Source organism: Lissotriton vulgaris, chromosome 9 (assembly GCF_964263255.1).
Source record: "Lissotriton vulgaris chromosome 9, aLisVul1.2, whole genome shotgun sequence".
Taxonomy (NCBI): Eukaryota; Metazoa; Chordata; class Amphibia; order Caudata; family Salamandridae; genus Lissotriton; species Lissotriton vulgaris.
The window spans coordinates 941186183-941203123 of NC_141697.1; the positions used below are offsets into that span (position 1 = coordinate 941186183).

The 16941-nt window shown below is 40.9% G+C and overlaps 1 protein-coding gene across 1 annotated transcript in view; it reads left to right on the forward strand.

Moving 5' to 3' along the window:
* TRAIP (TRAF interacting protein) overlaps positions 1-15474 on the forward strand; it is a 241531-nt gene extending 226057 nt beyond the window's left edge. Inside the window, exon 15 of the mRNA XM_086936803.1 lies at positions 13649-15474. Within this exon, the coding sequence (XP_086792929.1) occupies positions 13649-13792 (144 nt within the window). The 3' untranslated portion in view covers positions 13793-15474. The remainder of the gene's footprint in view (positions 1-13648) is intronic.
* Positions 15475-16941: the final 1467 nt, after the last annotated feature.

Here is a 16941-nt window from a genome sequence, read left to right on the forward strand (position 1 = left end):
CTTGCTTAGTCTGTGGTTATCCCGAACATCTGGCAGTGATGTAGCCCTCCTTGTCATTTGGTGGACACCTTTGAACTAGAAGGTGTTAGGACAAAAGCAGACCTTTAAGGGGTCCCGTTCCTTTTCTGGGACAGTTATCACAGCTGAGGACAAATTAATGGTAAATGTTTGTAGGCATATTACAATAATCTTTTGTTTATAGGCAGACCCTCTTCCACCTTTTTTCTTGACTGTTTATAAAGTTTCCATTACAGGCGTGTGATAGGAAGGAATGGGGTCCTGCAGCTGAGTAACCAGTGAAGGTCTAGTAGTTAGAGGTGGAACGCGAGTTTTGGGCAAGATTCTTGGTACTTAGATAACCCCCTCCATTTTAAGGAAGCACATCAGTGGGAGATTTCAGCAGGGGCTCTGGGAGTATTGGGAACATAAACAGACTGCACTCTGGTAAGGAAGAACCCCAGGGTGCAGGCATTGGCTGTGCGTTAAGACAATGTAATAACTAAATTGCCAGAAAAGTTATCAGAATTGTTCTCTTTTTCTGGGCTTTCAAATGAATGACTGAGGTAAATTGATAAACTTATTCCACACCAAAATAAAGATTTGAAGGCGGAAAATAAAGCATTGTTTCTTGTGTTTGTGAAATCAGCAGCATTTGAACTTTCAGCAGTGTAGTATTGTAGAATAAATACATTACAAATTGGATTCAAAAGTCACATAACTTGTAGATAAAACTTAAAACATTACCCAAAAGGTGTAACGGAGTAAGATTTGGCCTTAATCGCAGCACTGTGTGCCGGAAGAAGGTAAGTGATTAAGAAGCTTTTTTTGTGATTGTTTTAAATGGGATATACACTAAATTGAGTATGCTCTTTTTACCTGTGTAAAATGACTTTTAACTTAATTTGATTTGTTTTGATATGATTAAAATGTATGAAATGCTTTGAAGGTGAACTTACAGATGAGTGCTAAAGACAATACATATTTTGAATTAAGGCTTTTCAACAATCATCCTCAAGATGATGGAATTCTTTAAGGAGTCTACTTCTCTTGCTGATTAAATGCTGAAGGGTGATTAGAGAAATAACCATTAACTTTACTGCCACTCTACAGCATCTAATGGCACAGGCACCTCTGGCTTTTCAGTAGTAGTAGTGCATCTGTGAGTCCACCCTCAAGATATACAGGAGCTTTACAGAGAAGAGAACAGCTCTCTATTTTATCCCAGACTTGCCATACAGCTCTACCTTTAAGGAGCTTCTCTTGAACCCAGGCAGTCTGGTTTCATATCTGGATCTGCTCAATGGTTGTGATATTAATGTGTATACCCCAGATACCCCTAAAACAGTTTATTTTGATGCACAAAATGGTAGCTGGGAGCTTGATCGTAGCGATGCGCATAAGCTCATACTCTGTCTCGGTCTCTCTCCTTGCCTCCGCGTTCAGCAGGGATCGGACCAAGTTAACAGCCGCTGGAGCCATTGCATGCAGCCAAGTGTATTTTGGATGGCCGAAGATTTGTGGAAGGACCGAACCTCTGGACATGACTAGAACAGCAGGGCATATCCCTGGTGGCTCAGCATCTGGTGGGCTCTCTGAACGCCAGGGCGGACAAACTCCGCTGAAGATGCATAGCAGATAAAGAGTGGTGTCTTCATCGGGATGTGATGCAATGTCTCTTTCAGAAGTGGTAAGAGCCTTAGTTAGATCTGTTCGCCACCACAGAGAACGCGAAATGTCCGCAGTTCTGCGTGCTGGAGTTTCCAAGGTGACTCTTGCTCAGAGTAATTTTTCGCCTTGAGTGGAGCTCAGGCCACCTGTACGCCTTTCCGCTCATACCACTTCTTCCCAGAGTTCTCAATAAGAGCAGGAACGGCCGGACACAAGTCATTCTTGTGACTCTGGACTGGGCTCGGAGAGTTTGGTATCGCAAGCTGTCGATCATGGCAATCGGTCCTCTGATAAGGCTCCCCTTATGGGAGGCTCCACTATCGCTGAAGCAGTCTACGCCTTCATGTGTAGACAGTGAGCGGCGATGTTATCGTGGCAGCCAGGCATCGCTCCATCAAAACTGTAGATGCCTGCCATTGGGGCAAGTTTGAGGAATGGTGTGCTGAAAACAGGTTGTTCCCATTCCTGCCCCTTCTCTTTATCCTTCTCTTGCCCAGCAGGGCTCTGTTCTGGGCACCTTAAAGGGCCAACGTTTTGCTAGATCAGCCTTTCTGCGGTTGCCTGACCGCACCCCTCTTCCAAGCTCCATTGTACATAGGTTCTTGAAAGGTTAACAACATATGTGTCCTCCATCATGCATCAGTGGGACCTTAACCTAGTCCTGGCGCTCCATTTGAGCAATTGCAAAACTGTCCTCTTAGGCTCCTTACCATTAAGACGCCGTCCTGGAGGCAAAAACATCTGCCCGGAGGATCCCTGAAAGAATGGAAACTAGTTTTGATCTGATAAACTAGGACGACCGAGAAAAATCTGGAAGCCCATGATTAATGGGAGAGTTGTCAATCTTGCAACAATATGCGTTTTAACTGAATTCTGAGATGAGCTGTTACCCCAACATGATATCTACCTTTAATTGTTTACTTGTGGAGCATTGTAAACTTTTGGTTGCTGCTCTATATGGTTCTGGAACATATTACTAGGTTCCCTATGATTCAGGGTCATCAGTACATATAAGAATTTACGTCCTGAAGATGGTCCTATAGATGCTTTCACTCCAAAGACCGAAACGTCGACAATCTCACCCATTTTCTCTGTTACCATTCTTTCAGGGATTGTTCATTGTAATGTCAATGATGTTCTTCCTGTTATCAATTCTGTGAAATGGGCTATGGCAAAAGTGTTTCATGATAGATCTTTACGAAGAAGTTCTCACTTCAGTTGCTTTTGCTTGTATGTGATTTGTTATTTGTACCCTTTTTTGTACATCAATTTTGTATATCCATTTGAACTCTATTAAGTATACACCTGTGTATTATCACTTATTTATTTTATTTATTGAACTTTTATGGCGCAACAGCTACCCTGAGGGTTTCCCGGCGCCCTGGATCCGTACTCAGCCAGGAGGAGTCATTAGTCTATACAAATGTATTGATTAAATAGCAAGGTCTTAATGCCTTTCCGGAATTTTCTATAGCTCGGTTCCAGTCGCAATTGCAAAGGGAGTGAGTTCAAAGGGCCGGAGCCAGGTAAGCGAAAGAGCAGCCGCGCATTCACGCTCGCTTAAACCTAGGGACAGCAAAACTAGCCTGATTTAAAGAGCGAAGGTTACGGGACGGGATGTATTTTTGGACCAGTTTACATAAGTAGCCTGGGGCTACCCCCGTGTTTATTCTGAACATAAAACATAGTGCTTTGAATTTCGATCGATTTGACCATCTTAAGCCAGTGTAAGTTGTGGAGATGTTAAGAGATATACGCCCGCCTAGGAAGGTGGAGAAGTACCCTGGCTGCCGCATTTTGGATGACCTGCAACCGTCGTGTGATCTTTGTTAATCCCTAGATATAGGATATTCCCATAATCCAGTCTTGAGCCAATGAGAGCCTAGACTACTGTATTTTGTGCCCCTTCAGGAAGCTGCCAAAGAATTTTCCTCAGCCATTTTAAAATGGCAAAGCAAATAGAGGCAATTTTTGCAGCTTGTTGTCGCATAGACAGTTTGTGGTCAATTACAACACCCAAATTGCGAACAGATTGAACAGGAAGCGGGGTAAGACCCATTTCCGTAGGCCAGTGTAACAGGCCCCAGAGCTCTTTTTGTTCTCGAAAGATAAGCAGCTCTGTTTTATCGCCATTCAGTTTCAATTTATTGGCGTGCATCCATTCCGCCATTCTTTGAAGCCCGGTAAAAAGGGGAGATGTTTCCGCCTTTTCTGCTGCTGATAGGGAGAAGACAAGCTGCGTATCGTCCGCATATGAAAATATTGTGAGGCCTGCTTCCTCTGCTATTTTTGCTAGTGGACTTATATAAATATTGAAAAGCAGCGGGCTTAAATTCGAACCCTGAGGATCTCCATAAGGGGATGTCAAAATATTGGAGGTATTATTTTTGGAAAATACCTGGAATAATCTGTTGGACAGAAAATGTTCTAACCATTTCAGAGCTGCGCTTCTCACCCCTATCCCTTCCAGAGTCTGGATCAACGTTTCATGGGAGATGGTGTCGAAGGCGGCACTCTGGTCTAGTATTATTGTTGAGCTTTGTCTAGCTTTGCGTTTGATTCGCTGTACAATTGAATAATTCACTTCAACATTCGAGTGTAACAAGCCACTATTTAGGGCTTTTAGAAAATTCAGATGTTGTACATATCATTAACTCAAATGTTAAAAAGAATCCCTTGAAGGCATCTTTACCTGATCATGTATACTACCCAAGCACCCAAAGGTTTATTGGGTTGCCCATTTTTTGTTTCATCTCTTCCAGAATGAGGCGTCTTTTAGATTGCTGTTCTAATTAGTTATTGATATCGAAGAAAATTCCATGACCGAGAAGTAAAAGTTTGTTGCTTATAATCATTAGTTCTCAGTCGTGGTTATTCTGTCAGAAAACAAACAATCCTCCCGCTGCCCCATTTTTAAAGGAGCTTTGGTTGCATAAGATATCTCTTGTCTCATCCAAAACGGACTGTGCCTCACAATCCCTGCATAAAATGACGGGAAGGCTCTTTAGCTCTGGAATTCTTAAAGGTGCAGTGCATTAATTAGGTACTGTTTCTTCTTAGTCTGCAAGAGGCTACATTTTCCATAGTTTTGGGGCTTTTAAAAAGAGGGTAGTTCAGTAGTGTTTTAACCCAAGTGTATATTGTTTGTTTGCCTATTTATGACTATTCAAAAGACCAAAAAATATATAGTAGGAAATGTTGCCTCTTATTGACCTGTTTTTGTACTTAAATTGTTTTACCATGATGTTCTGGGGATTGTGCCCGTACATGGAGTTATTCAAAATGTTTATGGATTCAAAGAGAATACCCATGACAGTACTAGAATTACAGGCAAAACACTGTTCCTCCTTGAGGTACTAACCTTTGCACTCTTCCAAAAACAGAACTCCTCTAACACACCTCAGTACACCAGCAAATAGTGGAGATTCCCCCACTGAGCACAAGCGAAAATGATCAACCTGCTCAGTGGAGGACCTTATGACTTTTCCACATTACCTGGTTAACACTGGTGCGCAAGTGGAAGTTTGCAATGCTTATTTCACTGCAGGATCGAGACTCCTCGAAACGTTACCCACTTTGGATATCTGTTCTGAAGTCACATGCCACTCAATTCTTAGGCCCTTATCTTAGTAGGCTAGATACATATGTCTTGAGCTGTAAACATCATGCAGCTGAATACCCCTTTCATGTGGGACATCTTTCCAGGTGATGATGACGTAAGCTGGGGACACAAATGAGCTTTCAGCTCTGAGCACTTCAGAACCTTTTATTGTTTCTATAAGGACACATGCTCTGAAGAATCTGCCATTTTTCCAAGTTTACTGCCAGAGTGCCATCTGAAGGGTGTGTATATTTTTTCTGATATTTTTGGTATGTGAATTTTCCCATGCTTCATTGGCTAAGGGTAAATTACACGGTCAGTCGGGAGCAATTTAATTCTTTAAAAAATCTTGATGGAACTAGGAACATGGATCCTACGGACCAACTGGCCAAGACTTTTCGTCAATAACAGGCAAGTGGTTGTTGAGCTCTCTATTGCCTGGTGGGTCAATTCACGTCATCCTTTGCTGCACCGTGCATGGAACCCAACATCAATCCGGCTTCTGCACACATGGACTAAGGAAGTGTCATGTTCTATCCATGTATTGCCAGATGTATCCTTAGTGATATATGGGCTTCTACTGACTAAGTCTCAAGGCTTCCTCCTGCAACAGTTGTTCTGATATATTCCGAGCAATTTAGTACAAGATGCTTCTGTTCTCCCTCGGTCATTCTCGATTGCTGTGGAATCTACCCACAAAGTTAGGAATGGGGAAAAGGATCACATAACCTTCATGATGACTCTGCTATTCGTAGCCCATAGGCTCTTTCCCATTGGAAATGCTCTCCTGCTGACACCTCTACATAAACCTAAAATCTGCAAGAAGTCTTGTGGATATTTGGAAAGCAGACAAGTGTGTATCTTTCCATTGATATATATAAAACCTTACTGTCTATACATCAATTCCATTTAAGTTCACTAAGCAAGAATAGTTCTGCGGAATTCTCACCCATGCTACCTCAAACTCCTTTTCTGATACTGAGAACTGCTATGGGAAGATCAGGAGTCTGCAGGAAGAAGTATCAGAAGAGGAGATTTGCTAATAGTTTTCTTGTAAATACCATTTCATCCCGCAGATTAATTTGCCTCCTATCCTAGTGTTTTTCTTCTGTTGGTAACTATTATGTTGGTAACTATTATGTTGTATCTGGATTGCTCCCCCTTTCCTGCCTCTCTGAAGCAGCGAAGTAAGCGGAAATCAGAAACTGATTTTGACTGCAAAGTCTTTTGTTTGGGACATCTGCAGAAAATCGAGCTCCATTCTGAGGACTGGAGAGTTTCAACAATGAGGTATCTGTGGCAATGCAGTTCTCGTAGAAAAAGTGGCACTGAGAAAATACGCTGTTCATTGCCTGCGTTGAAAGAAGCTGAATGTAATCTTAGTTCAATTGTATAAATTGCCACCATCTTTTATGTCTGCAATTATCTTCATTTGTAAATGTTATTGTCCATATTTATTAATATGATGCCGTATTTGATGCCGTATTTGGCCCTTTGCACAGAGCCTTCATTTGGCATATAAAACTCTATCCAGTTGTTAAATCTGCATTCCAAGAGTGAGTGAGTTTGTAAGTTTATTAAGTTGGATATGTATGCCAATTTTGCAAAACAAGTTTCATATTAAAATACACACCTAATTTTAAATACACTTTCCACCCATAAATAAATATATAGCTTTAAAAAACAAGCATTGGAAATGCAATAGGTCTCGCATTAGGAAAGTTTGAGCAATTGGTATTGTAAAGGACACTTTTTTTATTTATGTGTTGGTTTTGAAAATAGCAAAAGTAATAGCTTTGTCAGTTACAATGTCAATAGTTTTAACTTTCGCAAATGTGACACCTATAGCATTTGTAATGCTATGTGTGTTGTCTTTACGTGACTTAGATGTATTGATATTGCAAATAACAATGGCTTTTAATTTTGTAAATAATTAATACTTAAATAAAATTTATTGTAATTTATAATGGCAATAGCTTAAACGTTTGTAAATTAATTTTGTGAAGATTATGTTCAGTGTATTTTATTGTGACGAAAATCCAAGAACATTGCATTTGCACCTGGTGGTGGATGTGGTGGTGGTGGATGTGGTGGTGGTGGATGTGGTGGTGGATGTGGTGGTGGATGTGGTGGTGGTGCATGTGGTGGATGTGGTGGTGGTGGATGTGGATGTGGTGGATGTGGTGGTGGATGCGGTGGTGGTGGTGGATGTGGTGGTGGTGGATGCGGTGGAGCATGTGGTGGATGTGGTGGTGGATGTGGGTGGGGGAAGGGCGAGGTTAAGGAAGACAACATTAGATTGGCATTGTGGCGACGAAAACATCTATGCCATGCCACACTTAGTGTCATGCGTGAGGACTCAACAATGTCTAGGGAAGAGTGTTCGACTGAGTGCTCAATTGGGCAAGTCTGTGATACGCGGATTGCAAAGCCAGTAGTTAACCAGCCGATGCGAGTGGTGAAGAGATGATGTTGGTTTAAAAACTGTTAACAACTGTAGAATGAGGAGTGAAGGTAACTTGCCGCTGCGAGTGGTGAAAGGATAGTGATCTAATGTTCGCTTTATAACGCCGAGAAATTGTTACAAATGTTCAAGAGCTGGTGTCAAGGAGAGTTCGGGCAGTGCTGTGGTAGACAACCATGCGTAAAGGATTCTGGATGGAGCACAAACCTCGGGCAGTGTGCGGACCGCAAAACAATGGAAACGTGTCACTGAACCGGTCTTCACAGAGACCTGAAGACCGGTACGCAATTACTTGTAGGTATCAGGCGAAAGTGGCGGGAATTACAAACAGCACTCGTCAATCAGTGCTGCGCCACATTCAAAGTGAGGACTAGTGCAGGCACTAAGAAGGGGGTAAAAATTCAAGGTTAGGCATTTACCTTGTGGAAGTTAAGTGAATAAAATGAACGCAGAAGAATTGCGAGTGTGCGCTCAATTTAAAGCTTCAAGATAAGGAGTTACTGTTCTCAATGGAGCGGTGTAACAATGCCATTCTGAACTGTATGCTTCATGTTGCTAGACGGTCACACGCAGTGTGCTGATATACTGCAAAAACAAGCAAGGCATATAAGGAAGGGTCAATTACTGGTTAAAACCTCACGGAATTCTCGGGGGCCAACAACAACGAACGCTTACCAGATAAGCCGCAGTATGCCTCAAGCGATCAACCCGACTGATGGGGTGTGTGTGTGCCGTCCGTGCCTATACACGATCGTGATTGTGCACTATACCGCAAACTAGGCGTCAAGGGGCGCCATCTTGGGTGAGAAAAAGTGAGATAGAACAAGGTTGTGCTGGGAGAGAGAGAGTGGGGAGGAGAGTAGGAGGAGGAGGGGGGCAGCCGAGTAGGAGGAGGAGGGGGGCAGCCAATGCGAGTGGTGAAGAGATGTTGGTTTAAAAACTGTTTACAACTGTAGAATGAGGAGTGAAGGTAACTTGCCGCTGCGAGTGGTGAAAGGATAGTCATCTAACGTTCGCTTTATAACGCCGAGAAATTGTTACAAATGTGCAAGAGCTGGTGTCAAGGAGAGTTCGGGCAGTGCTGTGGTAGACAACCATGCGTAAAGGATTCTGGATGGAGCACAAACCTCGGGCAGTGGGCGGACCGCAAAACAATGGAAACGTGTCACTGAACCGGTCTTCACAGAGACCTGAAGAACGGTACGCAATTACTTGTAGGTATCAGGCGAAAGTGACGGGAATTACAAACAGCACTCGTCAATCAGTGCTGCGCCACATTCAAAGTGAGGACTAGTGCAGGCACTAAGAAGGGGGTAAAAATTCAAGGTTAGGCATTTACCTTGTGGAAGTTAAGTGAATAAAATGAACGCAGAAGAATTGCGAGTGTGCGCTCAATTTAAAGCTTCAAGATAAGGAGTTACTGTTCTCAATGGAGCAGTGTAACAATGCCATTCTGAACTGTATGCTTCATGTTGCTAGACGGTCACACGCAGTGTGCTGATACACTGCAAAAACAAGCAAGGCATATAAGGAAGGGTCAATTACTGGTTAAAACCTCACGGAATTCTCGGGGGCCAACAACAACGAACGCTTACCAGATAAGCCGCAGTATGCCTCAAGCGATCAACCCGACTGACGGGGTGTGTGTGTGCCGTCCGTGCCTATACACGATCGTGATTGTGCACTATACCGCAAACTAGGCGTCAAGGGGCGCCATCTTGGGTGAGAAAAAGTGAGATAGAACAAGGTTGTGCTGGGAGAGAGAGAGTGGGAGGAGAGTAGGAGGAGGAGGGGGGAGGAAAGTAGGAGGAGGAGGGGGGAGGAGAGATGGGGAGGCACGGCCTAGCGGCCATGCAACCAAGAAGTGAGGGGGCGGAGCTGGGGGAGGCTGTGAGAGAGAGAGTGGGGAGGAGAGTAGGAGGAGGAGGGGGGGCTGGGGGCATGTGCACGCGCTTTTAAGCTCAATGCGCATGCGCATTGAGCTTGAATTTCACGGGCACTGCAAGGAATCGCCACGATTCCTTGCAAGTTGGTTAAAGACTGTTTAAGCCCCCATAGTCTCGCAAGCTCGATGCGCATGCGCATCGACAGGCGAGACCTAAAAAGTGAACCATAAAAGATGGCGCCCATCATGTCAATACAATCTTCCTGACACAAGGTTGCTCAATTTTAATATGCATTAAAATCTCTGCTGCACCTTAACTGCCCATTATATTTCCAGGTACCTATTCCTGGCCCTCCTTATTTTTTTAAAAGCTAGCTAAGCAAAAGTGCCTTCAAGACAGTAACCAAACGGTAAAATAAGATGCCAAAATGCAATAGTGGTCTGTGACCTACACTGTATCAATCCTATTTTTAAAAGTCACAGATCCAAAGTGCCAAGTGTTCCCAACCTCAAGTCACCAACCACAATATATAGTACAAATAAACACCACTGGGTATGGGCTCCCAAGCAGCAAGGCCAAGCCACAGCCTTATGTAATACAAAATAGAAAGACGCCAATGCTGCCATTAACTAATCACCACAGATTTAACATCTCACAGTTGACTGAAGCATAAAGTGAGGGGATCTGAATTTCTTGAATAAATCTTTAGTTTTATTTCCTTTTTCCTTCATTTAGATTTTTTGATCATTTTTAAACAAAAATTTTCAGTTCAAAAAAACATATGACATACAATATATGTAAAACATTCTATACATTGAAAGACTCCCCTTCCAACACTCACACATACACTCACTTGTGAATCACAGTCAAACACTCTCATGCACACTCTACATTACACCATTAATATTTACAATTGTTCAAAACCCACAGTTTCATATATAATGCCATAGATTATAATTCACGCCTATTTGTATATTTCACGAAAAACTCATTTATTAGTTGGCGTTATTATGGCATGGAAAACACAAGGTCTACGCGTTTCGAACTCTTCTCATTATCGAGTTCTCGTCAGGACCACACACTCAAATTTTGTACAACAAGTCAATTTGTAGAAGTCCTCAAGCCCTCGGCGCGGGACACGAGTGATTGCGACTGAGCAGACCCCCAGGAGCCGGCGTCTTCGGATGGCAGTCTAAAACCAAGGACACCATCGTTCATTCAAAGCCGGCTCACAACAATGGCTCTCCTCATTTAAGGGAGAGCATTGAATAAAAACATCCCTTCAACACCATAGGATAATAAGAAACAAAATAGGGAGTTGGTGTGAATACCAAGACACACCGGTTGTCCCGCGCCGAGGGCTTGAGGACTTCTATAAATTGACTTGTTGGACAAAATTTGAGTGTGTGGTCCTGACGAGAACTCGATAATGAGAAGAGTTTCGAAACGCGTAGACTTTGTGTTTTCCATGCCATAAGAACGTCAACTAATAAATTAGTTTTTCGCGAAATATACAAATAGGCATGAATTATAATCTATGGCATTATATATGAAACTGTGGGTTTTGAACAATTGTAAATATTAATGGTGTAATGTAGAGTGTGCATGAGAGTGTTTGACTGTGATTCACAAGTGAGTGTATGTGTGAGTTTTGGAAGGGGAGTGTTTCAATGTGTAGAATGTTTTACATATATTGTATGTCATATTTTTTTTGAACTGAACATTTTTGTTTAAAAATTATCAAAAAATCTAAATGAAGGAAAACGGAAATAAAACTAAAGATTTATTCAAGAGATTCAGATCCCCTCACTTTATGTTTCAGTCAACTGTGAGATGTTAAATCTGTGGTGATTAGTTAATGGCAGCATTGGCGTCTTTCTATTTTGTATTACAATATATAGTACAGCATTAAGGTGCATAACATCTGTAACCTGACATTCACAATTTTAAAGTACTTTTGTTGGCAAACTATATTGAAAATAAATTTACTATCTTTTAGTCGTCCATTTATGCTTATTTCTAATACAATATCCTTAAATCTTGAACGTAATATTTGCCTAGCTTGTATTTGCACATTTCATAATTGAACTAAACAATGTGGTAAAAGACCGAATACCGAATCTCTAAAACCTGGGAGTTAGCAGCCTCCTTCATCTGTAAATGCTGAGCGAACAGATTACTCAATTGACCATAGGCCACTTTTACAAAATGGGCAATTTCTAAAATTTCTTGCAGGACAAGGAAAGGGACTTTTTGGAGGCTGGTAGTCTATAAACTGTTGTATCCATCCTAACCTCAACTGTAAGATCCACTGTTGAGCCCCCTTGCCTTTATATCCTTTAAATATTGCTGCATTTTTACAGAGGTCTCGTACAAATGTGTAAGTTGGAGCGTTTCCCACACGCCCTGTATTCACATAGTGTAGCAGAAATCTTAATGATGGGATTTACTGACAGCACTTTGCCACATAACTGTATTCAAAGACCCTTTTGGATCCACATTTCCTCTAGGTCTGCATTCACAGGAGTGAAGTCTCAGTTTGAAATTGAGTTTTCAATAAATACCTAACCATGCCCTCGGCAACAATACCATTCTTCCCAAATAGTTTAAAAATCTTTGAATGTTTTTATATTTAATACTTATAAGTCCCAACTCATGTCTAATCACTGCATTAACTGAACTCCTAGTTAAGCCTAACCACGACTTCCAGATATTGTTTTCAATTACTTCCAGCTGTTGTATTTCTTCCTGTATCAAGATTTCCGACCCATATAAAAACACACTTATTGTTTTCAAGTCACAGGCCTCCCATAACATCTCCACACAATTATTACCCAGCTCTAGTCTTGCCAGTGCTGCAGACACCTGCTTGCTCTTAGGCTCTTGCACTCTAAAATGCGAGGTGAATTTGAGGTTCCAACTAAAAATAATACCTAAGTATTTATAATCGGAAACAAATTGAATCGGTTGGCCATTTAACCATAAACTATGCCTTATTGTTTTATTCAAAATACACCTTTTGAAGAAAGGCATAGCTTTTTTTGACACATTATTGCACTAACCTGTAAAGGCCTTTAACCATCTCTGCGTATCTTCGGCGTAAAATAAGTGCATTATTTCCACCTGTTCCAGTCTTAGTGGAAAATACCTCACTTTCTTTCTATTGCAGGGGATATCTGCTATGTATATGGAAAATCAAAGGGAAGCAAGGATACAACTTTGCCTCAGGCTGTTGGGAGTTTCAATTTTCCTTGAAAGAGCTCCATTGTTCCCCAGCTCAATTTGTGTCCACAACTCTTCATGTAATGAATTATCAGTACCACAAATCCCTCTGGGATTCCCCAATTTTTCAGTTTATTCCTTGACCTAAAGGTAGTGTCGAAAGCAGAAGGCAAATTAATATATATGTAACGCAAAGGACCTGCTGCTTTATCAAATAATATTTTTCTACAAGCAACTTCAATAAAAGACATCCGCTGGTTGTAACAGGGCCTTTCCTAGAATTCCACTAGTGTCTCTCTTACTCTACAATTAATTCATGTTACTTTTCTAATCCCTTCCTGTGCACTTTCTAAGCAACCAAAACGGACTCATTTTATAACTTTCAAAAGAAATTAATTGTAGCTGAAACTTAAAAGGGCAGCACTATTGAATGGAATGCTGTACCGAAAAACCACTCGGGTACAATGCACACCCTCACACCATGTTTAATACTTTTAGGTTTAATGGTGACGTCTCTTTTCCTCTTGCTGCACTTTCTCTCTCTCATCCATTTACTTATATTATTGTTTTGGCCACTTGCTCGTTCTCTTTACTTTTCTCTCGTTTTCGGTCTTTCTCGGTTGTTTAATGTGTATGTAAAGTATTGCCTCTCAATTTGTTTAATTTATTCTAAAGTGTAAGTTGATTTGCTCGAAAAGAAGACTTAATATTTGGGAACAGTAATCTTGAATGCAGATGTAATGTTCACTTGAATGCCTTATTTTTTGTTTTGCCATGAACTATATTTACCTTGACTGTCTCACTCAGACAAACCTAACAGAAATCCGCCCCCTTCTTCAAACTCTGCATAAGAAAAAAAAGGTTTCACGATTGGTCACAAATCCATCATGTAAGGATTCAACTGCGTCAAAGAATTCCACTCAACCCACTCTGGATCTTTTTCTGAAGTGAGCCTAAGTGGCTTTTTCTGAAGTGAGTCTATGTGATTTTCTTTACCCTGAAAACACATTGCAAGTGGTGGCACCAGATTGGATGTATACAGCACTTCTGTGGATTGGTCATCTAGTGTTGACGTAATTGTCAAAAGTGAATCTGATCTGTCCACTCTACCTGAAAATCCAAGATAACAACTTAACCAAAACAGGTTTTGGGTAGACCGCTGGTGCTTAGACTGAAACTTCAGAATTAACGTTTCAGATACATTCCTGGATGTTACCAAGTGCTTATGCCTCTCTGCACTGAATACAAGGGCTGGGGTCCCATGAGTTAACCCACTGGGCTCATTCCAATTTCAATGGGAGCCAGTATTCCAAAGTCCTGATGAACTGGCAAAGAATTCAGATGCCCTTTGAACCCTGCTGCTAGCTGCATCTTATTTTCATGTATGTATCTGTTCTGCCCGGATATGTTGCTGCCAATATTCCATAAAAGTTGACGAACTCTTCTTCCTAATGTGTAAAGTCTTAACATCTGCCAAATTTGAGGGGTTTTCCAAAATCTGCCTTTGACTTGTTCCTCATTCAATTTTTCATTCTGTGGATTGATTTCATACAAAGAAATTGCATTAAGACAAATGGGTGGTGAAGGATCTAGACAGTGGCGGCTGGATGTCAAACTAAGCCTAAAGGTCTCCGAAAGTTCTAGGGGACTTTAGTGTGGGTTGTGTCCTCTGCAGTTGCCTCAGATTTTTTTTTCTTACCATGCGAATATCAAAGGACGCTCTCGAAGTGAGAACAGCAGGTTATAGAAGAAACTCTAAAAGAGACAGTGTAACCAAAGACAAAGCTCTGTGGAACCTGAAGAACAGAAATTCCTTTTCAATCCATAAGGCTTATCTGTTTTTAAAGCTTGAATTGGGTAACACCTAACATGATTACACAACCTAGGCAACAGGTTACAGTTTGGACCCCAAGTGCAGTCTTTTTCAAGTAAACCGTAATACTTCTTTACCTGTATGAACACCCCTCTTCTACAACACTCAAGTGTATCCGTTTGCAGCAGTGATTAAGCTAAATAATTTTGCTACGCCCTCTTTTCATGAGCAGTTTTTGGGCGGTCTTTATTTAGTTTTCTTAATTTATTATTTTATTTAAAATATCATCTAAACATGCCCTAAGGTACCGTGTCTTTCATGCATTAGAATGAAAACCGAGTTAAGCACTATCTGCCTAATATTCCAAGAATATTATATTTTTCTATATAGTCCCTCAGAATGACATAGGTTTCTTCTTTCGTCCTCCTTTTTAGTCCTCCTTTGTTATTGTTTTCATGTAAAATTGTTTTGCATTTAATGTATGTTTTGTGTCGAGAGCTATGTGTAAGAGGCGAATGGGGCAGCTTCATACTCTTCTGGATGGAGTAAAATGTAGAATTTGTTAATGTGCTCCTAAAAGTAGACTTGCTGTGGGTTGTTTAGACTAAGTGTATTTTAATGAATTTCGACTACAATGCAATACATTTCTTCAGTCTGGAACTAACATGCTAGTGAAGTGTGGACACAATGTAAAATATTTTTTTAACAATCTTAGCATTTTCTTGTATTGTGTGAATGAAAGCCTTGGATTGTTTGATTAAAAGTGCGGAAATTGTTTTTTGTAAACTTTTTATATGTGATAAAAGTGAATTGACAAAAACTGTGAAAGTTGTTTGTTTGATCTAAGAAATCCATACTTGGGCGTTACAGTAGCATGGCTTACCTTTGATGAATATTTTGAAGGCTTGAAAGAAGTGTTTTAAAGCAGAAATTCTGCTCTTACATTTTTATGTTGTCCAATTTAGTTCTGAATTCATTTTGAAGACCTGGACCCCATGTCAATTTTAACTGGCCTGGGGACTTGGAGCTAAGAAATGCCTAGACACTAATTTTACACCCTCATGCTCCACTCTCCATTACAAAGTGAACCACTAGCTCTATGGGGCCCTATTCATCTGCCAACTTCCACTGTTCACCTTGTATGAAATGAAATCTTAATATAGGCAAAGAAGGATTTTAGAACAGTTTGTGAGCCACCTCTGTTCCTCTTCAAAAAAGGTTCCACAATATTTTTCTCATTTGTAGACTTCTATTGGTTGAGTGTTGAGAAGAATAGGACTTTTGAGTGACCCTGAAAATTGCCTGAAATAGGTCTCTTTAAAAAAAATGTGTTATTTGCAACAGGCGCACATGGTTACTTTCAATTAGAGCTTGGGTCTCTGGGATGATGGCTCCTGCTTCCTGTCAAAGGCATAAGCAGAGAGTGCCTGGTTGTATAGCACGCTGGCATGGATGACATTCCCTTGGTCACAGGATTCTTAGAATCCATAAATAAACCAAAAGGGGGAGTGGAGTGCTTCTGAAAAGCAGTTTTTTCTGTATATCCCAGTGCATTTCCTTTGTTGTTACAATACTTTGAGAAAATGAGTAATCTCGGACCAATGTACATGATGGACCAAGAAGGTATTGGGGAAAAGCGGTATAAACATTTTATTTGTTAGCATTTATTTTGCATGTAAAGAACATTGTAATGCTGCTCAGTTGAGCCATCATGTAGAACATTTGAATTTTTTGCTGGGCTTTAGTTGCTGGAATCTTCTAGCTTTTTTTATTTCTTTTTATTTTTTACTAAACACTGTTGTAAAGTAGAGATTGTGGCTCCTAAGGTTTGGGAGTTGATAGTTTAAATCTTGTGGAGTTTAGAAAAGGTAATATGTGGGTTATTACAATAGAAGTTTCACATATGATGCATGTAATTGAGCTTGCATGTTGAGAGAGGGAATTAATAGACTAACCGGCAGCTGATGTCGTTATAAGGATTATAAAATTGACATTTGATAGTGGGTGAATAGTTTTTTGGTGCTCCGCAGGGAACAGTGGGAGAGTGTTTAAAGATATTTTATGCACAATCATAGGTAATGGGAGTATAGAAGTCTCCTCTTGAGGTTTATAGCAAATCGTTTGATGGATTTTGGACCTGTTTTAGTGTCCCATACTTAAGTGTCCATGTGTATGCATGCTATTTGTGGGCTACAATGTGAATCGTTTATTGCCTTCAAACTGTTAACTTGCTGAGGTGACCGTGATAGCTTTTCAATGAAAGAAAGAGCAAACATGTACTCCATTG